Source organism: Ranitomeya imitator, chromosome 6, assembly GCF_032444005.1.
Source record: "Ranitomeya imitator isolate aRanImi1 chromosome 6, aRanImi1.pri, whole genome shotgun sequence".
NCBI lineage: Eukaryota > Metazoa > Chordata > Amphibia > Anura > Dendrobatidae > Ranitomeya > Ranitomeya imitator.
The window spans coordinates 491342024-491369743 of NC_091287.1; the positions used below are offsets into that span (position 1 = coordinate 491342024).

At 42.5% G+C, this 27720-nt stretch overlaps 1 protein-coding gene across 1 annotated transcript in view; it reads left to right on the plus strand.

The window, feature by feature from the left end:
• The window catches only part of VPS13B (vacuolar protein sorting 13 homolog B), a 1386889-nt gene that overhangs the window by 1082348 nt on the left and 276821 nt on the right, over window positions 1–27720 (plus strand). Inside the window, exon 36 of the mRNA XM_069731647.1 lies at window positions 5665–6048. Coding sequence (XP_069587748.1) covers window positions 5665–6048 — 384 coding nt within the window. The remainder of the gene's footprint in view (window positions 1–5664; window positions 6049–27720) is intronic.

Consider the following 27720-nt stretch of genomic DNA (forward strand, 5'->3'; position numbering starts at 1 on the left):
CTGCGTGAGATGGAGGTCTCTTTTACAATGTAAGTCTATGGCGTCTCAATCTGACGCTCCATAGGCAGCATGACCCGGACAGGGGAATGGCGCTGGATACTGGCGAGAGAAGTGGAAGGTGAGTATTTTATCGCTTACACACTACACATTTACAGATTTAGTCAATACTTGCAATGGAAAATTCTGTTTTACTACACTGTAAATAAGTTAGTGCAGGACATCCATGGCCAGTCTTACACCTTCAGTATGTCCTAATTTAAAATAATTAAAGTGAAGTGTAACTCACCTTCCTCAGGTCCATCACTGAGTTTCACCTGCTGATGTAGTCTTTAATTGGCAGGGTGAAGCGGTGACTACAGCTTGTAATCAAATAATATGAACAGAGCCACAAGCAAGTCCAAGGGCGGACAGAAAAGACTCCCAGGCAATACATATACAGTGTGGCAAAAAAGTATTTAGTCAGTCAGCAATAGTGCAAATTCCACCACTTAAAAAGATGAGAGGCGTCTGTAATTTACATCATAGGTAGACCTCAACTATGGGAGACAAACTGAGAAAAAAAATCCAGAAAATCACATTGTCTGTTTTTTTAACAATTTATTTGCATATTATGGTGGAAAATAAGTATTTGGTCAGAAACAAACAATCAAGATTTCTGGCTCTCACAAACCTGTAACTTCTTCTTTAAGAGTCTCCTCTTTCCTCCACTCATTACCTGTAGTAATGGCACCTGTTTAAACTTGTTATCAGTATAAAAAGACACCTGTGCACACCCTCAAACAGTCTGACTCCAAACTCCACTATGGTGAAGACCAAAGAGCTGTCAAAGGACACCAGAAACAAAATTGTAGCCCTGCACCAGGCTGGGAAGACTGAATCTGCAATAGCCAACCAGCTTGGAGTGAAGAAATCAACAGTGGGAGCAATAATTAGAAAATGGAAGACATACAAGACCACTGATAATCTCCCTCGATCTGGGGCTCCACGCAAAATCCCACCCCGTTGGGTCAGAATGATCACAAGAATGGTGAGCAAAAATCCCAGAACCACGCAGGGGGACCTAGTGAATGAACTGCAGAGAGCTGGGACCAATGTAACAAGGCCTACCATAAGTAACACATTACGCCACCATGGACTCAGATCCTGCAGTGCCAGACGTGTCCCACTGCTTAAGCCAGTACATGTCCGGGCCCGTCTGAAGTTTGCTAGAGAGCATTTGGATGATCCAGAGGAGTTTTGGGAGAATGTCCTATGGTCTGATGAAACCAAACTGGAACTGTTTGGTAGAAACACAACTTGTCGTGTTTGGAGGAAAAAGAATACTGAGTTGCATCCATCAAACACCATACCTACTGTAAAGCATGGTGGTGGAAACATCATGCTTTGGGGCTGTTTCTCTGCAAAGGGGCCAGGACGACTGATCCGGGTACATGAAAGAATGAATGGGGCCATGTATCGTGAGATTTTGAGTGCAAACCTCCTTCCATCAGCAAGGGCATTGAAGATGAAACGTGGCTGGGTCTTTCAACATGACAATGATCCAAAGCACACTGCCAGGGCAACGAAGGAGTGGCTTCGTAAGAAGCATTTCAAGGTCCTGGAGTGGCCTAGCCAGTCTCCAGATCTCAACCCTATAGAAAACCTTTGGAGGGAGTTGAAAGTCCGTGTTGCCAAGCGAAAAGCCAAAAACATCACTGCTCTAGAGGAGATCTGCATGGAGGAATGGGCCAACATACCAACAACAGTGTGTGGCAACCTTGTGAAGACTTACAGAAAACGTTTGACCTCTGTCATTGCCAACAAAGGATATATTACAAAGTATTGAGATGAAATTTTGTTTCTGACCAAATACTTATTTTCCACCATAATATGCAAATAAAATGTTAAAAAAAAACAGACAATGTGATTTTCTGGATTTTTTTTTCTCAGTTTGTCTCCCAAAGTTGAGGTCTACCTATGATGTAAATTACAGACGCCTCTCATCTTTTTAAGTGGTAGAACTTGCACTATTGCTGACTGACTAAATACTTTTTTGCCCCACTGTATAATCAGAAAAGGAGTCACCAAACTGCCATTAAAGGTATATAAAAATCCATCATTTATTAATAAACATAACAGTAAAATACTAAGATAACATACAGAAAACTCAAAGTCATAATCGGGTAATCACGTGAATAACGGACATAGGTAACAGGCACCAAATACCACACCTAGAGTCTACGACTAGAGGTCACAAGTTCACTAACCAAGTTCTCCTATACATGGTAACACATAGACAATCCCTATGAAAGATGTAAATCTACAGCGGTATATAGGACTGGACCTCACCCATGTTAGTCGTGGTGTGTATATGGCAGCGCCAGCCCCTACGCGCGTTTCGCGTTTGGACCCATGTTCATTTCTATTCTCACAGACAGAAGTATGATTTTTATACATCTGCAGCTGTTTTTTTTTTTTTTTTAATATCTCATATATAGGAATGCTGGTGGGCCACAGCCCATTGTGTCCTATGACTCATGTCGTGCACTCGTGTCCATTTGTGTAATACTTGTGGCATACGTGTGCCAACCGTGTGCCACATTAGTATCACACGTACCGGTGCCTGGGAATCCGCGGTACTTGTATTCAGCTGACAACAGAGAGAGTAGGCAGCAGCTCATGAAAGTATTCATCAGCCACGCCTGCGCTATAAATATATAAAATAAAAACAGACATGGGGTTCCCCTGTATATTGATAATCAGCCAGAACTGACAACTTTCAAGAACAGAGGGGTCCCCACATTGTATTTTTTAATTATTTAAGTAAATAATTTAAAAAGAGGCGTGTGGTTAATCCCATTTTTGACAACAAGCCAAGCTAAAGCAGACCGCTGGGGGCTGGTATTCTCTGGCTGGTAAGGGACCATGGATATTGTTCCCCCCCAGCCTAAAGATAGCAACTTGCAGCTGCCCAGAAATCTGTTAGATGTGCCAATTCTGGTGCTTTGCCTGGCTCTTCCCACTTGTCCTGTGGCAAGTGGGGTTGATGTCACCTTTGTATTGTCTGGAACGTTGTACGGGATAGTTTGTGGATTAAGTCCGTGCAGCCACAATAATACAGATCCGAATGTAATGAAAAACTCTGGTTGTTTATTCAACGCATTTCAAGGTCTATCTGACCCCTTCATAAGGAAAATACCACAAATACACAGATGTCTTTGTGGTATTTTCCTGATGAAGGGGACAGATAGACCTTGAAACGCGTTGAATAAACCACCAGAGTTTTTCATTACATTCGGATCTGTATTATTGTGGCTGCACGGACTTAATCCACAAACTATCCTGTACAACGTCTCTGAGAAGATCGCGTGGGCAGCCCGTGGATCTGCAGCAGCCGATATGCACATGCTTTTGCTTTACACCATCAGGTGAGCAGCTCCCTGTTTAAAAACCGTACTTAATCTGAGGATAAGACCCTATATGCCCTTTTTGTCTCCCTAATTTACTTTGTATTGTCTGGTGACATCAAGCCCATGGCTTAGTAATGGAGAGGCGTCTATAATCTCACGGTGATCTGAGGTGAACTCATTCATCAGTGGTTCTCAGCCTGGACGGTGGCATCTTGGCAGCGTCCAAGTTGAAAACTGTTTGACCCCGTACATGGATTATGGCGTGGTACAGAATGGCAGACAGGTGAGGGATATTTTTGCTTTTTTAATTTTTGTTTTATTACATGACATGGGTTTCAATAGTGAATGATGAGAGCTGACATGTGCACAGACACATTCTACTCTGACATGTGCACAAACCCATTCACTTGAATGAGTCTATGTGTGTAAGTGTCTCCGATACGTGTGAAAACTGTCACCACATGTATCAGAACACTGACATGTGTAAGAGGCCTTATAGACAGTCTGTTCCGTCCAATCCCTAAACATTAAGGTTCTACATTTAGTCTGGAGTCTCCACAACCATTAAACATCATTGGTGCTGCTGGATCTGCTAATGCCCTGTGAAACCTACAGCAAGCCCAAAACCACTTGTGGTATTGCTCTAGATTGTAGAGTTGAAATATATAAAAATACACAACCTTAATAATTCCACACTAATTTCTAATTTCTGAGGTTTGTCTTGTGCTGAATTGCTATTGATAGTTCAATATTTTTCCATATCCATATTTACTTTAGCAACGCAAATGCACATCTATTTTCTTCATTAATTTTAATCTGTTTTATAGTACGTTTATCATCGTCTCCCCAGCCCATACAATATCTTTCTTAATCCCATCTGGTATGTACCGTATACCATTTTCTGATTGATGGGTCTATAAGTGTAAAAGATGAAAAGTAATTTTTGAGTAATCACGAAGTCTGGAAAAGTAAGCTTTGTAACTGTAATTGACTACTTCTCCAGGGAACATTTTCTATTAACATTTATTTCATATGTCTTTCTCTAAATCCATCTGCTTTCCTTCTCTTAGTTTTTAAGATCTTACATGGTGCTGGCCTACAAACATTACAGTGTTAGGACATTTTGAAAAGTGAAATTTTTTAGTGGTGTGGATTATGAGAATATTTTTTGAGACGCATTACATACTTTCTATTGGGACCTTCTTCAGTCTGGAAGGAAAGCATCACTTTGCTAAGTGCTTCTGCTCTCTCGTTTTATCTATCGGTAGGGTTCTCGGCATTTGGACGTTTAACAATCTGTACGATTGATATCTCAGAAGCTTTTAGGCACATACATTTGTACACATATGGTTTGAAATATAAGTAACCAGGAGAGCCAGGTAATGACCAAAGTCAAGGGGATATTTGTTCAAGGATCTCCACGTTCTATTTTCCTGCAGTTTTTTTCAACTGGTGATAAAAACCCAACTTTTACTAACAAAAATTACCATTCGTTGGAGTTTTGTTCTCATTGTAAGGTGCTAAGATACTCCATCTCCCAGCCCTGCATACTGGAAGACGTCTGTCTGGTCGGCAAGCTTGCTTTATCTTGATATTGAAAATGGTTCGACTAACTCCTCAAGTGGAACTAAAAGAAAAAGTATGGATGATCCCGTACATATAAAATGATCAAATATCAAGGCATGGGGATCTTCTAGCAATTATCCACTGTTTATGCCCAATTTAAAGAGGTTTTAACTTTAGTGTTAGCATGTAGTTAGGTTGCAGCATGTTCATCAACTTTGTTTGTCTGACACCTAAGAGTCTCATGATTCCTCAGAATGAATAGGATGCAGTACTTATTCCCTGTTTGTCTCTGCACAGCTATGTTTGTTGCCATCCTGCTTTACTGGAAACTACCCCCCCCCCTTCCCCCACCCCTCACTTTCTTGCACCACTTGGTGGCCAGGAACGTTGTGTACTAGGAAAATAAATTGAAACAACACTGCATCCCATTTATCCTAAGGATTGGGGATCCCCCACTGATTGTGAAGGAACGCCATAATTTAGAGATGACCAAAATTCCTTATTTTGCCCAAAGACCTTTATGAATCTTGATCTGAACCTGGACAATTTATTTTTTTGCTTAGAAATCAGTGTAATAATCGCAGTTCTGGTATATTTTGTATTAGCCTGTGGTGGACAGAATAATGCAATTAGGTTGAACTACTATATGAATTCTAATTCTGGTATTATACAATCAAATATTTCATTTTCTCGCCTTTTAACTCAACAGTTGACATCAGCGTTGACATATCACGGCCATTAAAAATCAACTTCAGCTTTGTCAAGTTGGATCAACTAAATGTTTTCTTAGAAAAGATCATGAAAAGTGGACGTGAAAGTCCAGCCACAAAAGAAGAAATGCCGCAGATGTGTGACTCTATGAAACCTACATTCAGCCATAGAAAGGATCCTTGTACAGTGACCAGCGATGCTTCACAACACCTTGTGCCCCGAGAAGGAACATGGAGGTCAATGTCTTTTTTCCACAGGATTACATTCCAAACTGCTCAGGTGTTTCTATCATTGGAGACTGTGCCCCATCCAAAAACGCCCTACATTCTTACGTACTTGTCTGATCTTCGGGGGTGCCTTAGTATTCAAGCAGGAAACAAAGGTAATTTTTTTAATATACTGCAGCACTAATGTCTGACATAAGTCGTTAAATGGGTTAGTCACCTTTCGGGACAAATATATATATATTTTTTCACTTAGATGCATGTCTTTTGGGCTTAAAATAATTTTTGCAATTCGGTTTCAATAAAACTTTTGCACCACTTTGCTTTTACAGGCTCTTTAATTCTCTGTGCACTCAGTTTTGATGTGTATGATAATAAATCAGCTGAGGGGATCTAAAAAAAAAAAAAAAACAGGTAAGAGTTAGAAACTCTCCCATTGGCATTTCCGTGACCCATTCTCATTAACTCATTCTGCAGCCAGCAGTAACATAAAACAGAGGTTATAGAAGGCCAGCGGTGCAACATTGTTAATGAAACCTAATTACAAAAATATTTTTTAGCTAAAAAAAAAAAATGTGCAAGAAAAAAATATCAACCCTTTAAACTACATGTGCCAAAAAATGCTTTGTAATCAGTGGAAAACACATTTAAACTGGACAATTTTTCCATTTTGAAGCAGCCGTTGCCAGTACTTAAAAAGTCTCCATAGCATGTTGAAGAATATGTTTCCCAGTGCACATGGCTCTGCTCACTCTTGGACCCTTTAGGAATTGGATGTATAGTTGTGGCAAAATTATTGTGACTTACAACGCACCATCTTGATACTTGAAAGGTTGTATGATGTAAGATAACATCACATAAGCCACTGACTGGTGTCTAGTTTGGAGTTGAATTCCACTTTTATGTCTGGATATCACAGTTCTTTGTTATTTAAGTCCAGGTAATCTTTGTTCGATCTGTATCAAGCCATAGAGCCATGGGTTTCATATCTTTCACGACGATGGCCAATAAGCCAGAAACATGTACAAGCACGAGTAATATTAGACTGTATCTGTGCAGTACTGGGCAGCACGGTGGCTCAGTGGTTAGCACTCTTGCTTTGCAGCGCTGGCGTCTTGGTTTCTAATTTCACCAAGGGCAACATCTACAAGGAGTTTGTATGTTCTAACCATGTTTGCGTGGGTTTCCTCTGGGTTCTCCAGCTGTCTCCTGTATTCCAAAGGTATGTGATAGGAATTTGTAATGTGAGCCCCAATGGGGACGGTTTCGATAATATCTGTAAGGCACTGTGGAATATGAGGAATATGATGGTGCTACATACAGTGGGCTTATTAAGTAATTTGATACACTGGCGGTTTTGCAAGTTTTCCCACCTACAAAGAATGAAAAGGTCTGTAATTTTTATCATAGGTACACTTCAACTGTGAGAGACAGAATCTAAAAATAAATTCCAGAAAATCACATTGTATGATTTTTAAATAATTAAATTGCATTTTATTGCTTGAAACAAGTATTTGATCACCTACGAACCAGCAAGAATTCTGTCTCTCACAAACCTGTAAGTTTTTCTTTAAGAAGCCCTCCTACTCAGCACTCATTACCTTTATTAATTGCACTTGTTTGAACTCGTTACCTGTATAAAATACACCTGTGCACACAATCAATCACACTCCAGCCTCTCCACCAGGGCCAAGACCAAACAGCTGTCTAAGGACACCAGAGACAAAATTGTAGACCTGCACAATGCTGGGATGGGTTACAGGATAATAAGCAGCTTGTGAGAAGTCAACAACTGTTGGCACAATTATTAGAAAACTAGATGGTGGCCCGATTCTAACGCATCGGGTATTCTAGAATATGCATGTCCACGTAGTATATTGCCCAGCGACGTAGTATATTGCCCAGTCACGTAGTATATTGCCCAGCCACGTAGTATATTGCCCAGTCACGTAGTATATTGCCCAGCCACATAGTATATAGCAGAGCCACGTAGTACGGTATATTGCCCAGCCACATAGTATATAGCAGAGCCACGAAGTATATTGCCCAGCCACGTAGTATATTGCACAGCGACGGAGTATATTGTCCAGCCACGTAGTATATTGCCCAGTCTCGTAGTATATTGCCCAGCACAGAGCCACGTAGTATAGAGACTTAAAAAAAATTAAACATATACTCACCTTCCAAAGGCCCGTTGAAGTCCTGCTATACTCACCATCCGCCGCCTTTCCCGCTCCTCACCACGCTCCCGGGATCGCTTCATTGCAAGCGGCAGCTTCCGGTCCCAGGGCTGGTGTGAGCAGGACCTATGATGAGGTTGCGGTCACATGACCGTGATGTCACGGCAGGTTCTTGTTGCACACTAGCACTGGGACCGTAAGCTGCCGCTTGCAATGGAGCGGTCCCGGGAGCGTGGTGAGGAGCGGGAAAGGCGGCGGATGGTGAGTATAGCAGGTTTTTTGTTTTTAGCAGGTTTTTTTTATTTATTATTTTTAACATGACATATTTTTACTATTGATGCTGCATAGGCAGCATCAATAGTAAATAGTTGGGGACACACTGGGTTAATAGCAGCGGTAACGGAGTGCGTTAAACCGCGGGCCGTTATCGCTGCCATTAACCCTGTGTGAGCGGTGAGTGGAGGGGATTACAGAGCGGGCGCCAGGCAGTGAGAGTAGGGGAGGGACTAATCGGACTGTGCCCGTCGCTGATTGGTCGCGGCAGCCATGACAGGCAGCTGCCGAGACCAATCAGCGAATGAATAACCGTGACAGAAGGACAGACAGACAGACGGAAGTGACCCTTAGACAATTATATAGTAGATAGAAGATGACTGGGGCTCCATGCAAGATCTTGCCTTGTGGGCTAAGGTTGATTCTGAGAAAGATCAGGAATCGGCCAAGAACTACATGAGACGACCTGAAGACAACTGAGACCACAATCTCAAAGTAACACACTATGCCACCATGGATTAAAATCCTGCAGGGCATGCAAGGTCCCACCTACTCACGCCAGTACATGTCCAGGCCTGTTTGAAGTTCGCCAGTGACCATCTGGATGATCCAGAGGACGCATCAGATATACTCATAGTAACATAGTTAGCAAGGCCGAAAAAAGACATTTGTCCATCCAGTTCAGCCTATATTCCGTCAGAATAAATCCCCAGATCTACGTCCTTCTACAGAACCTAATAACTGTAAGATACAATATTGTTACGCTCCAGGAAGACATCCAGGCCTCTCTTGAACCCCTCGACTGTATTCGCCATCACCACTTCCTCAGGCAAGCAATTCCAGATTCTCACTGGCCTACCAGTAAAGAATCCTCTTCTCTGTTGGTGGAAAAACTTTCTGTCCTCCAGACGCAGAGAATGCCCCCTTGTGATCGTCATCTTCCTTGGTATAAACAGATCCTTGGAGAGATGTTTGTATTGTCCCCCTATATACTCATACATGGTTATTAGATCGCCCATCAGTCGTCTTTTTTTCTAGACTAAATAATCCATATTTTGTTAATCTCTCTGGATATTGTGGTTCCCCCATCCCCTTTATTAGTCTTGTTGCCCTCCTTTGGATGTGCTTTTCTGCAAAGGGGACAAGACAACTGCACCGTATTGAAGGGAGGATGGATAGTGTCATGTTTCGAGAAATTTTGGTCAACAACCTCCTTCCCTGAGAGCAGTGAAAATGGGTCATGGCTAGCTCTTCCAGCATAATGACCCGAAACACTCAGCCCTGGTTGCCCTACTAAGGAGTGGGTCCGTAAGAAGCATTTCAAGGTCCTCTAGAGTCCTAGCCAGTCACCAGACCTGAACCCAATAGAAAATCTTTGGAAGAAGCTGAAACTCAATGTTGCTCAGCGACAGCCCCGAAACCTGGTAGATAAATTAGATGACTTTTATGCCGCACTGGTGCTACTAGTCCTCAAGATATAAACCAAGTGTCTGTATGGAAACTTTTTCTCAGGCAATGCAATCTCAGGGTATTGTATACAAATTAGACAATTGTATCAGCCAAATTGTAGATAAATTAGCTGAATGGACTGATTGGACATGCTGGGCCTTTAACTACCCCAACAATCGTCTGGCACCCCAATATACCTTTGACTTTCATCTGAAGCTGTCAACATACGCTTGTTTGTGTGGCATTAGTTTAATATGTATGGGGGACTTTAGATGCAGCTCATTGGGAAATACTGTCTCTCATGGAAGAGACTCCTGCTGTTAGCAGTACCCAAAAAAGTCTCTCCTTTTTTTTCCTGAGGTGACACAACCAGTATTGAAATTCTGATTGGGACCAAACAAAATCATAAATTTCCTAACCCTTATAATCTTTATCCTTATTCTTAGTGACATTTTTTTAAAATATATACCAACTACAATTTGTTTTATATGGCACAGATTAGCTCTGGATAGTTTTGCGTAAGTGCATGGTCTGCACTTTGTTTGGGATCTGTTCTTTGGTGAAAGTATCGGTTTATAAGAATGGCTGTTAGTAACTTTTCTCTAAATCTTCTCATTCAGCTGTTATTATGCCTAATTACAATGTTATAAAGCTTCTTCACAGTCTGAGAACAAACCCAGAACTAACAGTGCTTGAAAAGTGGAGTTCCCAAAACCTGACAAACACAAGATCCAACATTTAAGGTGTAAATGACATGGACATGTTTTTCATTGCTGGTCAATTCCACTGTGTGATGAGGAAACAGGCACAATCTTATTATTAGGGTATGGATTTAATTGGATTTTTTTTCTTTTTCTTGCTGTTATTTACAAGAAAAATTCCAAATTCCTCCTTTGAACAAAAGCGGAATTGTGATGTATGAGAAAGGTGCATCAACATTTAGCAGAAACCTTTAGAATCTTGAGTATCTGGTCCAGGCATCTAATAAACATTATGCGTTATTCTCCTTTTTCCAAGATTTTGTTTATTGCTATTTTGCCCAGCAGAATTTTTAAAGGATTTAATGACAGCGTTCCAATCTGAAATATTTACAAAATCGAGCTAATTGCTCTTTTTCTGTACGATCACATATCTCATAATAAAACATTCTCTTCGTTTATTTTTCGCTGTCTCTTAAAAATGCCTGCCATTTGTAAACCAATATTAATTAGTTTAGGACTCCAGTTTACAGTCCTGGAATTGCCATTTCGTACAAATTTGCCTCTAGCAAACCTATTCTGAGTTCCCTCGGTATACTTTAGAGTACAGGTTTCAAGAAGCACTCTCCAAGACGCTTTATATCTTAAAAAGGAAAATATGGAACATGCCCTGTGCTGTAAATGAAGTGATGCTTAGCGGAGTTCTTTAATTTTATTGCCCCCGCCAAGAAAATCTATCCGAATGAATGAATAGACAGTACTGTATTCAATGAAACTGTATATCGGTCATTGTTTTTGCGCTCTCCGCAGAAAGGTTGTGCGATATTTCGGATGTTTGCTTCTTCCAGCAAGCTTCTGAGGAGCACTCTTTTGGCGTCATACTCTACTTGATGAAAAGCATGGTGCCTTCTGCAAGAGCCAGGCTTGTTGACGGCACGAATATCCCCACACAGAGCCTTCTCTGTAAGAACCTGAAAAAAGGTCTTAAAGGCATTTTTCCAGAACCAATTTGGCAGTGCCAACAGTGCCTAAACGGGTCTGTAATAAGGCGACCTTATAAAGAAGAATATCAGCTGAAACTCGACATAGCAACAGAACAGATACAGGAAATGTTTAGTAACTGAGAAGCACTCATAGCGGGCCAAACCTAGGTGATTTATTTCCCTCTTTACTTTCAAAAAATCTGGCAGACCTCACCGCATTTCAGTGCATTTTGTAAATGCTTTCTAAGCTAAAATGCAACATGAAAGACTTTGTGAGTGCTCTGGGCCGGCATTCTTGATTTAGCCATAAAGACTTTTTTTTTGTTCAGAACATTGTTTTCATTCCCACGCTTACCTTAGCCAGGGCTGGGAGGCTTGAAACAAGTTCATGGTCACTGTAAGGGATTATATTCTCATTATACATCATATTAATATCCAGTATGGAGGAGTCTGCATCACACATGCTCCTGTATTGAACTGAATTGTGTGTCTGATAGTAATCCACCAGACAGACTACAAAGTGCGTGTTGCCATCTCCGCTAGACATGAGGCTGATGGCTGTGAAGGTTGACCTGTCTGCTTCCAGGAGACCCCGTAAGCAAGAACCAACAAGATATCAGTGTACTCTAGCTGCTGAAGTGAACTCATAAACGGATATAAAATCAATTGACTTTTTACTTTTTGTCTGGGACGAGTGGTGGGAAAGGCTTGATGAAGATCGAAGTCTGCTCCCTTTTCTTGCTAGATATGAAAAGGTCATTAAACCACTTGCCCTAGACTTTAGAAATCATATACCAAAATAAACTTTTAGAGTGGCTTTCCAAAATCTTAAACGTGCCAACAATGCTGTGATTAAGACTGATAAAGAACTGCAGGTCCTAAACGTTGTAACGTAAAGAAGTGATAAAGCATCAAAAGACTGTAGTTCTGCTCCATCCTTGGTATCTGTAAAACTTGTAGCACCTACACGATTATCATTCCAATCCATGTCCAAACTCTGTGACCAATGGCCACACAATTTACCAGCAAAATTGTATGCCTTACACCACAGCTTGTGGGTGTGTTTAGCCACACTATCTGGTCTCTAGCTTCATTGAGATGCATGAGACTGACCTGCAATATCAAATTAAACCAGTGGACTAGTGTGGCGCTGTTTATGGAATAAAGTGGTCTTGCTTTTCTAATTCTGAAATATCTTTTGAATAACCAGTGCATTTTTGCCTCCTGCAAAAGGGCACATTGCCATCATTGATTGACAGCAGATTGCTGTAGAATAAATTTACACTTCTGTTAAAAAAAAAATTTATGTCGTCAAAGTATGGTGATGGAAGATGAAGAATTGATGCTCTACTATGTAAAGTGAGCACTTTCACACAACGGTGTATGCACTCAATCCTACCTTAGTCTTGCTTCCAGTACCACCATATTAGATACCAGGGACAAGGTTTAACTTGAAACTCCATCGTCCCTCTAACTATCACTGATAACTTAAATAACTTGTGTCTTCTCATTATGCTTAGGGGATTTCTGGATCACTTGGACTGCCCCTACACTGGCTGTCATCTACCTGTCTTGATTCCCTCATAAACATGACAATACTAACAAAACTATTTGGATTTGAGATTCAATAAAAGCAAATTCTTCTTTGCTTAGATGTCATCTGAGCTTGGGAAGACACCAATAGAAAGTAGATAGTTGACTGGCGCCACTAAAAACAGCAAGTTCTCCCAACTCTTCTTTAGTTTGAGGAATAGAGCAAAGTAGGAGTATACGGTGCTGTCAAGTGATGGTAAAACCGCCTTGTTTATTACTGGTTAACTTAAAAGCAAGTGAAAAACAGATGTTGAAAGCTAAAAATGAAATGATTCAGAGCGAACACATTTTTGATCCATTGCTTGGATCACCCTTAGATTCCTAGGAAGATCCAAACACTGGATAGAAAACGCGTTTGAAAGATTCATTTTATTTCTAGCCTTTACAACCTGTTTTAACTTGGTTTTAAGGTAAACCGTAATACATGAGGTTTTATCAACACTGGGCAGCGTCATAGACTCTTTGTGCTAATCTCCATCCACCACCGTCCTGGCCAGTGTTTCGAACTGGAGTGACAGCAGTTCGGTAATGCTATACACAATTACATAGCTCACAAGGTTACTGTTTAGTTGAGAAATTGGCTATCTGTAAAGTGTTATCTATGGTAGCATTCTGGCTTCTCTTATTTATTTTCCCTAGAGCATTTTTCCCAACTTGTTTGGGGACATTTTGTCTCCAAAACAATTGACGTTTCCCCTCAATCATGTAAATTTTTTTGTTTTGTTTTTGTTTTGTTGGCACGTTAGGCCACATTCTCTTGTTCAGTATTTGGTCAGTGAAAATAAAACAAAAGAGAAGGTGCTCCATGTGAAGAATGTCACAACAAAACACATATGCCGTGGTGGAAGAGGTGTTCTACTCGCCTCTGGTAGTTGTGCATGCCAGGCACAACACTGATGCTAAGCAGTGAATGATGGCTGTCCTGAGAGCTGCAGGACCTTCCACCCGCTCCTTGCATCCTGCTCAAGAGGCGTGAAAAATGACGAAAGGTGGCCAGTGGAAATCCAAAGGGCGCCAGGCTCTGAATCAGGAACCACGCAGGTCAGATAAGAAAAGTCGATTTATTCAACAGACAACACGTTTCAGGAACTATCCGTCCCCTTCAAAAGACCTGATGAAGGGGACGGATCGTCCCTGAAACGCCCTGTGGGGTGAATAAGTTGACTTTTCTTATCTGAGCTGGGTGGTTGCTTATTTAGAGCATGGCGCTTTGTATATTCCACCACCCACCTTTCATCATTTTTTACAGTATTTGGTCAGTATTTTACATCAGTATTTCTAAGCCAAAACCAAGAGTGGGTGAAAAATACAGAAGTGGTGCATATGTTTCTATTATACTTTTCCTCTGATTGTTCCACTCCTGTTTTGGCTATAAATGCTAATGTAAAATACTGACCAAATACTGAATGTGTGAACATGCCCTCATTTAAAAATCTTATTTCCCTGAACACCATACACATTTGTATTTCCGTTTTAAAGGCCAATAATAGGCAGAAAAATGAAGTTTGCGCCAGCTTTTCCACTTTACAGGTCTTCTGTCTAATGTGCCTTTGGTATGAGACTTAATGAAATGAAATCCATGTTTTCCGAAATGTGCGATCTATTTCTTGTGCAGATACCCTCGGTACGAATGGATTAATGTCACTGTTTTTATAGCATGAAACTGATACATGAAATAATTCACTGTGTCTTTGATATTATAGTGGCACAGTCCAGCAGACATCTGCAGCAGCTGCATTTTTTTTTTACGAATTATTTGCTGACCCAAGCTGAGCGCAGCGACAAAAGTTGTCATCTCAGATCTACTTTAGAACAGGAGAAAGAAAACTGAGCATGGTTTTTCCGCCTTTCAGCCATCTGCTCTGCAGATGTTATTATATAGAATTACTTAAGATAAAATGATAGTAGCGTTTTTCTATTTTTTTACGAAAACCTCAACAATTCGCACTTGTTTACTTGAATCTGCATAATTTCCCTTTGAGACAACTCCATGCACTCGGGGTTTTGTACGTTCTCACCAGCTTTCCTTTTGATCGTCGTTCTTGTGGTGATTCGTATAAACATATTTATAACTATTACGGAAAAAAAAATTTAACCACCAAAAGCAGTAAAGGAAAAAATTCTTCTAATCCCTCACTCGCACAAGTTATATTTAGAAAAAGAAAGCCCTCTTTTTTTTTTTCATGGCACACTTTATATGACATTGTCTTGTAAACTATGCTGAACTGTTCTTTCTCCGAGACTTTAATTTGGATACAGAAGATAGTTAATATGTAATCTGAGTATCCATTCGTGTTACTCAGTTTTTTTCCTCCCTGACAAATTTGAAATCCAGGATAACTGCGGTGAAGGGGGGGAATTCTGAGGTTAGTTTGGTAGTTTTTAATCATTTTATTTTTGCTCTGTATACATTATATATGGAGAATTTTGATCCATTTTAAATCATGAGGTTAAAATGTTTAGAAAGTTTTCCATCATCGTGCAACTTCTTGCACCGGCCAGAAAGACTATCACAAATCACTATATATTACCTGTAGCGAGGGGTCAGGTTATTATATAAAAATGTTTTATTTTTCACTGCTGTGGTTTTCTTTGTATCGTTATTCACTTTATTTCTGTGGACCAGAGTGATCAACTTAATTTAATGACTCGTAGATGAAATGACTCGCCTGTTATGGTACCATAGCTTTATCATGGATGGAGCGTCTCTGTTCCTCCTTAACCATCATTGGGGAGCTGTAGAGGAAAGACCTGTAACCCTCTTGGACTGGTGTCTTGCTTTCCACCTAGAGAGAGAACGGAGCAATCGTCGCTATGACCCGATACCTATGACTGGATTTGTATGTAGAACAGAAGGGAAGCTGCGTAATGATTCTTTTGGATAAGGGTTGCCATTTTTCCTCTATCAAGAAAGCACAATCTGTGCCAATTTGTCACTAGTTCTGTTCAAGACTGTTGCTGATGCAGTTGTACGAACTTTGTTAAAAATGTAAAACATTCTCGGTGAGAATTTGCACATTTTCAAACCAGTTATTCCCTTTTCTCAAAGTGACAGTGCAGTGATTCAGTCTATAGACAATTACTTATTTCCAGGAAAATGTCATAGAATTATCCTCTAACATTTTACCTTAGTTGTAAATTTAGGTTGATATGTTTTGCATTTTATTTTTATGAAAATATATGAAATTTGACAAAAACTTTTAATCAAGTTGAATTTTCAAATTTTGTATGCTAATGCTCTTGAACCAGACACCACACTAAATAGTTAATAACATTTTCCATATGTCTACTTTGCATTTCAAATTTAGCAGCATTTTTAATTCTTTTTTACAAGGACATTTGCAAATCCTATTTTTTACAGACCTACTCCGTTTTGAAGTGACTTTCAGGGGCCTAAAACACCCCAAGATTATCCCATATTAAAAACTGCATCCCTCAAGTTACTAAAAACTGCTGACTGAAAATGTGTGAACCCTTCATGTAATTCACAGTAATTATTGAAAAGTGAAATGAAAAAAGTTAAGAATTTAAAATTTTCTCTCACCCATGATAGCACCACGGAGACAGGGGATCCTCCCTTCAAGGACAGGAAACCTACAGGATAAAAGAGCGGCACCTCTCTCACGCATCAGTTGGTTTTCTGTCCTTGACAGGGAACCTTAGTCTGGATGTTACTGCGTTACTGAAAGAATATAAGAAAAGAACAATGTTTACCTAGGCTTGGCTGGTCGGTTCAGTCTGCTACTCCGTCCCTGCTGTGGTTTGTGTAGTGGTTCTGGATGCATCGCAGCAGGTCCTGGGGGACTTGGCTAGCGTGCTGGCCTGATTAGCGGCGCCATTCTCTGTGGTCAACCAGCTTCCATGCGTCGCGGGTCTGCGCATGGGCAGGGCGCGCACCAAGGACACACCCTGATGACAAGTGCACTTGTGACATTTCACTCAAGGGTGATTCTTCACTTCTGGGTGGAACCAGAAGAAGCTTCAGCAGAGGGATCTGCTGTGTCTGGCTTGTCCCATATTTAAAATACTGTTAAACCTCCAGAAGAGGCGGTCATTTACTTTGGCAGTCCGTCAAGCTTGGAATGGAGCAGCCACAGCAGCACCAGCATCATCAGCGGTGACTTGGTAGCTGCAGTGGGAAAGTGGGAGCAGGAATGACAGTAGAACTAGCCAGCAAAGCCACATCTCCAGCAAGGTGGATCTTGACAGGGTGGATGAATCCAAAGCCTCTAGAGGGAATCTGTCAGGTGATATGATTCTGCCTCTGAGTCAATTACCCTTAAGTGGTAAGTAATCCTTCTTCACTTTATAATAGGGCTTTTCTTGTCAGGAAAAAACTAGGAATTGCATAATGAAGGCTAATCACAGGGCTCTGTAAGTAAAGGTTACCTGATTGTTGGCAGAATAGACTTTGTTGTTCTTGAATTGAGCAGGCCATTTGTGAAGAATCCCCTTACTTTACCATAGGTTAAGCTGTATGATTAGGGGATGAGGAAAAGTATAGGATGGCTTAGAAGCCTAGGAGATTATCCCCAGATACTGATGAATCTGGCAGGTGAAAAGATGAATACATGCCCTTGGAGTCCTCTTCTACTTTGTCATCAGAAGGCCGTACGAGGTAGGGCATCAGTGCTTTCCTATTGGAGAGACTGATAGATTTGTTAAAGTAGTCAGACTCTTTATGGGCATCGTTGACCAAAAATCTGCCCAGGACATTATTTTGGAGGGCATGGAACAAAGGAAGAGTCAGACTTTCCCCTTTAATGAAAAAATTCAAGCCTTCATCATGAGAGAATGGAAGAAGCCAGAAAGAAGAGGTTCCTTTCCTTCATCATTTACGAGAAAATATCCTTTTGATTAGGCCTCTGCATCTTCATGAGGTAAATCCCCAAAGTGGCTGTCTCAAAGATATCTAAAAGGTTCACTCTACTTTTTAAAGATATGGGGATGCTTAAGGATTCTGGATAGTTTTTTTTAAGAGTAACTCTGATTGCTGTGCAGAGGCCCTGAAACCAGCCATCTCTGCATCATGTACCGCTATGTCTTTCGTGGTTTGGTTGGATAGTTAGGAAGGTCAGCTGAAGGATTGGGTGTTTAGGGAGAGCATTTTTGTCACAATTCCTTTGCGGGGGTAGCAGCGTTTCTGTCTTGATTCATCAGCAGATTCAGCAAGGTTGGCAGGTAGATCAGCGACACTCGCTAATGCAGCTTGTAGTTAAAGTGCTGGCTGGAGGATGTTAAAGCCAAGTCAAAACTATGCTCCATCCCATGTGAAAGGGGAACACCCATTTGGCCAAGTTTTGGACTCCATTCTGTAGAAAGCAGGAGACTGCAAGAAAAGGGTTCCCTAATTTGTCCTAATTTGTTTGGAAAAGATACAACCAGAAGAAAACTCCCATCCCCCAGAGTTCAAGATAAATGGCAAGACGGAGGAATAAAAGAATAGAGATTTTATTTTTGGAGGTCCCCTTCCCCACAAGGTCAAGAAATCCTCTCAGTGACTCTTGTTCCTGGTAGGGAGAAGACTCTTCCTCTTTTATCCCTGCCTGGGAAACAAATTACTTGAGCAGTTGGATTCTCAGCCTACTGAAATCTGACCTAAGGCTGGAGTTTCAGGCTGTTCCTCTGTGGAAGTTTATAGTGACATCTTCTCAGACTTCTCCGGGGAACATCTAGCCTTGGAATCGGAGGTCCAAAACTGGTGCAAAAATCCATCCTCTTAGAGGTCCCTGTACAAGAAGGGGAAGGATTTTTTCCCCTTTTTTTGATAAAATAAAATAGATGGGACTTTTGGAACTATAATCAATTTGAAGGGCCTGAGCAAATTCCTGAAAATTCAAACATTCAAGATGGAATCTGTAAGATCGGCCATAAAGGTGCTTTTTCCAGACTGTTGTGTTAAGTGATAATTCATGTCTTTCAGATTCAGAACCATCATACATGTGAAATACCAGAAGTTCCTTAGAGTGGCCTTAGCCATAAAAGGGGAAATCAAACACTTCCAGCTCAAGGATCTTCCATTCGGATTGTCAGTGACCCCTCACGTCTTTACAAAAATAATAGCGGAAGTGACGGCTCATCATCAAGAAAAGGTTGTACTAGTAGTCCCATATCTCGACAATTTTCTAACCCCTTCCCGACCCATGACGCCACGTAGGCGTCATGAAAGTCGGTGCCATTCCGACCCATGACGCCTATGTGGCGTCATGGAAAGATCGCGTCCCTGCAGGCCGGGTGAAAGGGTTAACTCCCATTTCACCCGATCTGCAGGGACAGGGGGAGTGGTAGTTTAGCCCAGGGGGGGTGGCTTCACCCCCTCGTGGCTACGATCGCTCTGATTGGCTGTTGAAAGTGAAACTGCCAATCAGAGCGATTTGTAATATTTCACCTATTGTAACAGGTGAAATATTACAATCCAGCCATGGCCGATGCTGAAATATCATCGGCCATGGCTGGAAATACTAATGTGCCCCCACCCCACCGATCGCCCCCCCAGCCCCCCGATCTGGCCGGTACACTGCTCCGGCTCCCCTCCGTCCAGTGCTCCGCTCCCCCCCGTGCTCTTGTCCGCTCCCCCCGTGCTCCGATCACCCCCCCTGCACTCCGATCCACCCCCCCCGGTGCTCCGTTCCACCCCCCCGTGCTCCGTTCCAGCCCCCCCGTGCTCCGTTCCACGCCCCCGTTCTCCGTTCCACCCCTCCCGCGCTCCGATTCCCCCCCCCCCGTGCTCCGATCCCCCCCCCCCCCCCCCGTGGTCCCCCCACCCCATCATACTTACCGATCCAGCCGGGGTCCCGTCCGTCTTCTCCCTGGGCGCCGCCATCTTCCAAAATGGCGGGCGCATGCGCAGTGCGCCCGCCGAATCTGCCGGCCGGCAGATTCGTTCCAAAGTGCATTTTGATCACTGAGATAGATTATATCTCAGTGATCAAAATAAAAAAAATAATAAATGACCCCCCCCCCATTTGTCACCCCCATAGGTAGGGACAATAAAAAAATAAAGAAAATTTTTTTTTTCCACTAATGTTAGAATAGGGTTAGGGGTAGGGTTAGGGCTAGGGTTAGGGTTAGGGGTAGGGTTAGGGTTAGGGCTAGGGTTAGGGTTAGGGGTAGAGTTAGGGGTAGGGTTAGGGCTAGGGTTAGGGCTAGGGTTAGGGTTTCGGTATGTGCACACGTATTCTGTTCCTCTGCGGATTTTTCCGCTGCGGATTTGATAAATCCGCAGTGCTAAACCGCTGCGGATTTATGGCGGATTTACCGCGTTTTTTTTCTGCGCATTTCACTGCGGTTTTACAACTGCGATTTTCTATTGGAGCAGTTGTAAAACCGCTGCGGAATCCGCACAAAGAAGTGACATGCTGCGGAATGTAAACCGCTGCGTTTCCGTGCAGTTTTTCCGCAGCATGTGTACAGCGATTTTTGTTTCCCGTAGGTTTACATTGAACTGTAAACTCATGGGAAACTGATGCGGATCCGCAGCGTTTTCCGCAGCGTGTGCACATACCTCTAGAATTAGGCTATGTGCACACTGTGCGGATTTGGCTGCGGATTGGCCGCTGCGGATTTGCAGCAGTGTTCCATCAGGTTTACAGTACCATGTAAACATATGAAAAACCAAATCCGCTGTGCCCATGGTGCGGAAAATACCGCGCGGAAACGCTGCGTTGTATTTTCCGCAGCATGTCAATTCTTTGTGCGGATTCCGCAGCGTTTTACACCTGTTCCTCAATAGGAATCCGCAGGTGAAATCCGCACAAAAAACACTGGAAATCCGCGGAAAATCCGCAGGTAAAACGCAGTGCCTTTTACCCGTGGATTTTTCAAAAATGGTGCGGAAATATCTCACACGAATCCGCAACGTGGGCACGTAGCCTTAGGGTTAGGGTTGGAATTAGGGTTGTGGTTAGGGGTGTGTTGTGGTTAGGGTTGTGGTTAGGGGTGTGTTGCGGTTAGGGTTGTGATTAGGGTTATGGCTACAGTTGGGATTAGAGTTAGGGGTGTGTTGGGGTTAGTGTTGGAGGTAGAATTGAGGGGTTACCACTGTTTAGGCACATCAGGGGTCTCCAAACGCAACATGGCGCCACCATTGATTCCAGCCAATCTCGTATTCAAAAAGTCAAATGGTGCTCCCTCACTTCCGAGCCCTGACGTGTGCCCAAACAGTGGTTTACCCCCACATATGGGGTACCAGCATACTCAGGACAAACTGCGCAACAATTACAATTGGGGTCCAATTTCTCCTGTTACCCTTGTGAATCTAAAAAAATGCTTGCTAAAACATAATTTTTGAGGAAAGTAAAATGATTTTTTATTTTCACGGCTCTGCGTTGTAAACGTCTGTGAAGCACTTGGGGGTTCAAAGTGCTCACCACATATCTAGATAAGTTCCTTGGGGGGTCTAGTTTCTAAAATGGGGTCACTTGTGGGGGTTTCTACTGTTCTGGCACACCAGGGGCTCTGCAAACGCAACGTGATACCCGCAGACCATTCCATCAAAGTCTGCATTTCAAAAGTCACTACTTCCCTTCTGAGCCCCGACGTGTGCCCAAACAGTGGTTTACCCCCACTCATGGGGTATCAGCGTACTCAGGAGAAACTGGACAACAACTTTTGGGGTCCAATTTCTCCTGTAACCCTTAGGAAAATAAAAAATTCTGGGCTAAATAATTATTTTTGAGGAAAGAAAACGTATTTATTATTTTCACGGCTCTGCATTATAAACTTCTATGAAGCACTTGGGGGTTCAAAGTGCTCACCACACATCTAGATAAGTTCCTTTCGGGGTCTAGTTTCCAAAATGGGGTCACTTGTGGGGGGTTTCTACTGTTTAGGCACATCAGAGGCTCTGCAAACGCAACGTGACGCCCGCAGAGCATTCCATCAAAGTCTGCATTTCAAAACGTCACTACTTCAATTCCAAGCCCCGGCATGTGCCCAAACAATAGTTTACCCCCACATATGGGGTATCACCGTACTCAGGAGAAACTGGACAACAAATATTGGGGTCAAATTTCTCCTGTTACTCTTGGGAAAATAAAAAATTCTGGGCTAAATAATTATTTTTGAGGAAAGAAAACGTATTTATTATTTTCACGGCTCTGCATTATAAACTTCTATGAAGCGCTTGGGGGTTCAAAGTGCTCACCACACATCTAGATAAGTTCCTTTCGGGGTCTAGTTTCCAAAATGGGGTCACTTGTGGGGGGTTTCTACTGTTAAGCCACATCAGGGGCTCTGCAAACGCAACGTGACGCCCACAGAGCATTCCATCAAAGTCTGCATTTCAAAACGTCACTACTTCACTTCCGAGCCTCGGCATGTGCCCAAACAGTGGTTTACCCCCACATATGGGGTATCAGCGTACTCAGGAGAAACTGGACAACAACTTTTGGGGTCCAATTTCTTCTGTAGCCCTTGGGAAAATAAAAAATTCTGGGCTAAATAATTATTTTTGAGGAAAGAAAACGTATTTATTATTTTCACGGCTCTGCATTATAAACTTCTATGAAGCACTTGGGGGTTCAAAGTGCTCACCACACATCTAGATAAGTTCCTTTGGGGGTCTAGTTTCCAAAATGGGGTCACTTGTGGGGGGTTTCTACTGTTAAGCCACATCAGGGGCTCTGCAAACGCAACGTGACGCCCACAGAGCATTCCATCAAAGTCTGCATTTCAAAACGTCACTACTTCACTTCCGAGCCCCGGCATGTGCCCAAACAGTGATTTACCCCCACATATGGGGTATCGGCGTACTCAGGAGAAACTGGACAACAACTTTTGGGGTCAAATTTCTCCTGTTACCCTTGGGAAAATAAAAAATTGCAGGCTAAAAGATCATTTTTGAGAAAATAATTTTTTTTTTTATTTTCATGGCTCTGCGTTATAAACTTCTGTGAAGCACTTGGGGGTTCAAAGTCCTCACCACACATCTAGATTAGTTCCTTTGGGGGTCTAGTTTCCAAAATGGTGTCATTTCTGGGGGATCTCCAATGTTTAAGCACACAGGGGCTCTCCAAACGTGACATGGTGTCCGCTAATGATTGAAGCTAATTTTCCATTTAAAAAGCCAAATGGCGTGCCATCCCTTCCGAGCCCTGCCGTGCGCCCAAACAGTGGTTTACCCCCACATATGGGGTATCAGCGTACTCAGGACAAACTGGACAACAATATTTGGGGTCCAATTTCTCCCATTATCCTTGGCAAAATAGGAAATTCCAGGCTAAAAAATCATTTTTGAGGAAAGAAAAATTATTTTTTATTTTCATGGCTCTGCGTTATAAACTTCTGTGAAGCACCTGGGGGTTTAAAGTGCTCAATATGCATCTAGATAAGTTCCTTGGTGGGGTCTAGTTTCCAAAATGGGGTCACTTGTGGGGGAGCTCCAATGTTTAGGCACACAGGGGCTCTCCAAACTCGACATGGTGTCCGCTAACAATTGGAGCTAATTTTCCATTCAAAAAGTCAAATGGCGCGCCTTCCCTTCCGAGCCCTGCCGTGTGCCCAAACAGTGGTTTACCCCCACATATGAGGTATCGGCGTACTCGGGAGAAATTGCCCAACAAATTTTATGATCCATTTTATCCTACTGCCCATGTGAAAATGAAAAAATTGAGGCGAAAATAATTTTTTTGTGAAAAAAAAGTACTTTTTCATTTTTACAGATCAATTTGTGAAGCACCTGAGGGTTTAAAGTGCTCACTAGGCATCTAAATAAGTTCCTTGGGGGGTCTAGTTTCCAAAATGGGGTCACTTGTGGGGGAGCGCCAATGTTTAGGCACACAGGAGCTATCCAAACGCGACATGGTGTCCGCTAACGATGGAAATAATTTTTCATTCAAAAAGTCAAATGGCGCTCCTTCCCTTCCGAGCCTTACCATGTGCCCAAACAGTGGTTTACCCCCACATGTGAGGTATTGGTGTACTCAGGAGAAATTGCCCAACACATTTTAGGATCCATTTTATCCTGTTGCCCATGTGAAAATGAAAAAATTGAGGCTAAAAGAATTTTTTTGTGAAAAAAAAGTACTTTTTCATTTTTACGGATCAATTTGTGAAGCACCTGGGGGTTCAAAGTGCTCACTATGCATCTAGATAAGTTCCTTGGGGCGTCTAGTTTCCAAAATGGGGTCACTTGTGGGGGAGCTCCAATTTTTAGGCACACGGGGGCTCTCCAAACGTGACATGGTGTCGCTAAAGAGTGGAGTCAATTTTTGATTCAAAAAGTCAAATGGCGCTCCTTCCCTTCCAAGCCCTGCCGTGCGCCCAAACAGTGGTTTACCCCCACATATGAGGTATCAGCGTACTCAGGACAAATTGGACAACAACTTTCGTGGTTCAGTTTCTCCTTTTACCATTGGGAAAATAAAAAAATTGTTGCTAAAAGATAATTTTTGTGACTAAAAAGTTAAATGTTCATTTTTTCCTTCCATGTTGCTTCTGCTGCTGTGAAGCACCTGAAGGGTTAATAAACTTCTTGAATGTGGTTTTGAGTACCTTGAGGGGTGCAGTTTTTAGAATGGTGTCACTTTTGGGTATTTTCAGCCATATAGACCCCTCAAACTGACTTCAAATGTGAGGTGGTCCCTAAAAAAAATGGTTTTGTAAATTTCGTTGTAAAAATGACAAATCGCTGGTCAAATTTTAACCCTTATAACTTCCTAACAAAAAAAAATTTTGTTTCCAAAATTGTGCTGATGTAAAGTAAACATGTGGGACATGTTATTTATTAACTATTTTGTGTCACATATCTCTCTGGTTTAACAGAATAAAAATTCAGAATGTGAAAATTGCGAAATTTTCAAAATTTTCGCCAAATTTCCGTTTTTATCACAAATAAATGCAGAATTTATTGACCTAAATTTACCACTAACATGAAGCCCAATATGTCACGAAAAAACAATCTCAGAACCGCTAGGATCCGTTGAAGCGTTCCTGAGTTATTACCTCATAAAGGGACACTGGTCAGAATTGCAAAAAACGGCAAGGTCTTTAAGGTCAAAATAGGCTGGGTCATGAAGGGGCTAATTATAGGCCGGTCAGTTCATCGCTTCAACTCCCAGTTAGAAGAGGTCAACGCTACCTTGAAGAACTTAGGTTGACTTTTAAATCTAAAGAACTTGAGACTAAAACCCCAAGTGTAGAAGTCTTTTTAGTTCTTATACTGGACTCGATAAATCAGGAATGTCATCTTTCAAATGGCAAGTTGGAAAAAATATGCAACCAGGTATCAGAGGCAATAAAAGTTCCAACCATGACTGTCAGGGATGCTATGTTTGTGCTGGGTTCTCTAACCTTATGCATCCCAACAGTATTATGGGCTCAGTTTCGTACCAGAGTGTTACAGCTGGACATTCTGATGATCAAATTCACTTTGAAAGGACGTCTGGAAGGGAGATTAAGGGTACCGTCACACAGTGAAATTTTGATCGCTACGACGGCACGATTCGTGACGTTCGAGCGATATATCCGTGACGTTCGAGCGATATCGCAATGTCTGACACGCTCCTGCGATCAGGAACCCCGCTGAGAATCGTACGTCGTAGCAGATCGTTTGAAACTTTCTTTCGTCGTCTAGTGTCCCGCTGTGACGGCATGATCGCATGGTGTAACATATATCATATACGATGTGCGCATAGTAACCAACGGCTTCTACATCGCACATACGTCATGAAATTATCGCTCCAGCGTCGTACATTGCACAGTGTGACAGCAGTCTACGACGCTGGAGCGATATTGTTACGACGCTGGAGCGTCACGGATCGTACCGTTGTAGCGATCAAAATTTCACTGTGTGACGGTACCCTAACACTAGCTCTAGTAATGACCTATTCCCTTCTTTGGTCATTGAATATAGACAATCAATCCAGAGGAGTACATTGGGTGAACCCAATATCAAGGGTAATTACCACATACACAAACCCAAAGGGATGGGGAGCTCATTTGGAGGATCACCAGGTCCAGGGAGACTGGACGGGGGAACAGAAGTCGGGTTCATAAAATCATAGAAAGTTAGAGTTAGACAGGACCTCCAGGGTCATCTTCTTCAAACATGAAAGAGTTACTAGCAGTAGAATAGTTTGTTGTTTTATCCTCACATTTTCACAAGATGTAATAGGTGGATCCCACAATTTGTTGGACATTTTTTCCTGAACCATATGTAGTAGAAAACTAATGTCTGAGCTCAGCAAGGAAATGGTGCTATTTGATTTCTGGAATGCTAATTTGACTGGAATTGCGAACACCAAGCTCCTGAAGAACTAAAAAAGTCCCCCCTTTCTCTCACAAGTGACCCCATTTTTCAAAACGTAACACCTAAAGGAATTAATCTATTGGTGTGGGGAGCATTTTTATCCATGGGCACTTCACAAAATTGTGTAAGATTGAACTGTGGAATCCAAAAATTACATTTTGACTTTTCGAGCACAGATTTTGCTGAAATAGTTTGTGCACACCATTTATAGAGCTCTTAAGTTGACAGCACAGAAGTAAAACCCCAAAAGTTACCCAATTTTGAAAACTATCAGCTCTTGTAAATTCATTTACAGGTACAGTGTCTTTTTTTTAGCCACAGATGTTTTCCTGAAATAAGTGTGAGCAGGTTGTAGGATGCAGTGACGGCCATTAGACAGAGCAACGGTTAATGCTTTTAATTAACAAAGGTATACTCTGCGCAGGGCATTTAAAAGATTACTGGGGAAACAGATAGTTAGGAGGAGCAGAATATACTGATTTAAAGAAACAACAAACGTGGCAACAGTATTGTCCAGTAAGGTGTAACTTATCCCATCAGGTGGTCCTCAGGCAGTAGGGACCACGCAGCAAACGATGGCACCAGCAACGATAGGCGCCAGGTTGGTTCTGTGAAGTTCTGTAGATGACGATGGTCCAGGTCCTGGCAACAGCGGTTAGTCTCTGATAGCTAACACGGAGTCCTCAGTCCATATGCTAATGTGACAGAAGGGGTACAGGCCACAGCATCATCTGAGCCCAACGTAGCTAAGTAAACATACATCGGGGGTCAGGAAACCATTCATGGTCACTCACCCGGTCTCTGTTAGATGGCACGTGCGCAGCACTAACAGGCCTAGGGCATTTGGCAATTAGTCCTGCAGGGGCCAACTCGCACACGTCAAGTATATGCTCACAGTCTCTGTGGATGACAGTGGGGACGATCGAGCGCTGGCCTGTACTGCTATGGCACCCAAGGTACGGAGCGTCCGCTTCTCCATGCTGCACGTTATCTGTTCCCACCATGTCTGACCGCTTCCACGCGTGCTGAGTCCTCAGTAGCTTAGCCACGCCCCTACTTCCCGAGGCAAAGGTCGGTCTGGTCCTTTCAGCTTTCCACCGGACAACAGAGGAGACAGCCCCGACAGTTCCGGACCCGGCGCAGGGCAGGTACCCGTGGTCCGGACCTTCTTCCTACACTAGCATGAAATTGATTTTGCAGTGTGAAAATTGCAAATATGCTACCTTATTGCCAAGCTTGTGGAGACTTATACCCCTTAAATTGTTAGGTGGGTTTGTCCCACTCAGGGGTGGATTAAGGGTAGCCAGGGCCCCGGGCTGTTCAGACACTGTGGGCCCCCCCCCGGTCATGTGACGGGGGTCATGTGACGGGGGTCATGTGACGGGGGTCATGTGACGGGGGTCAT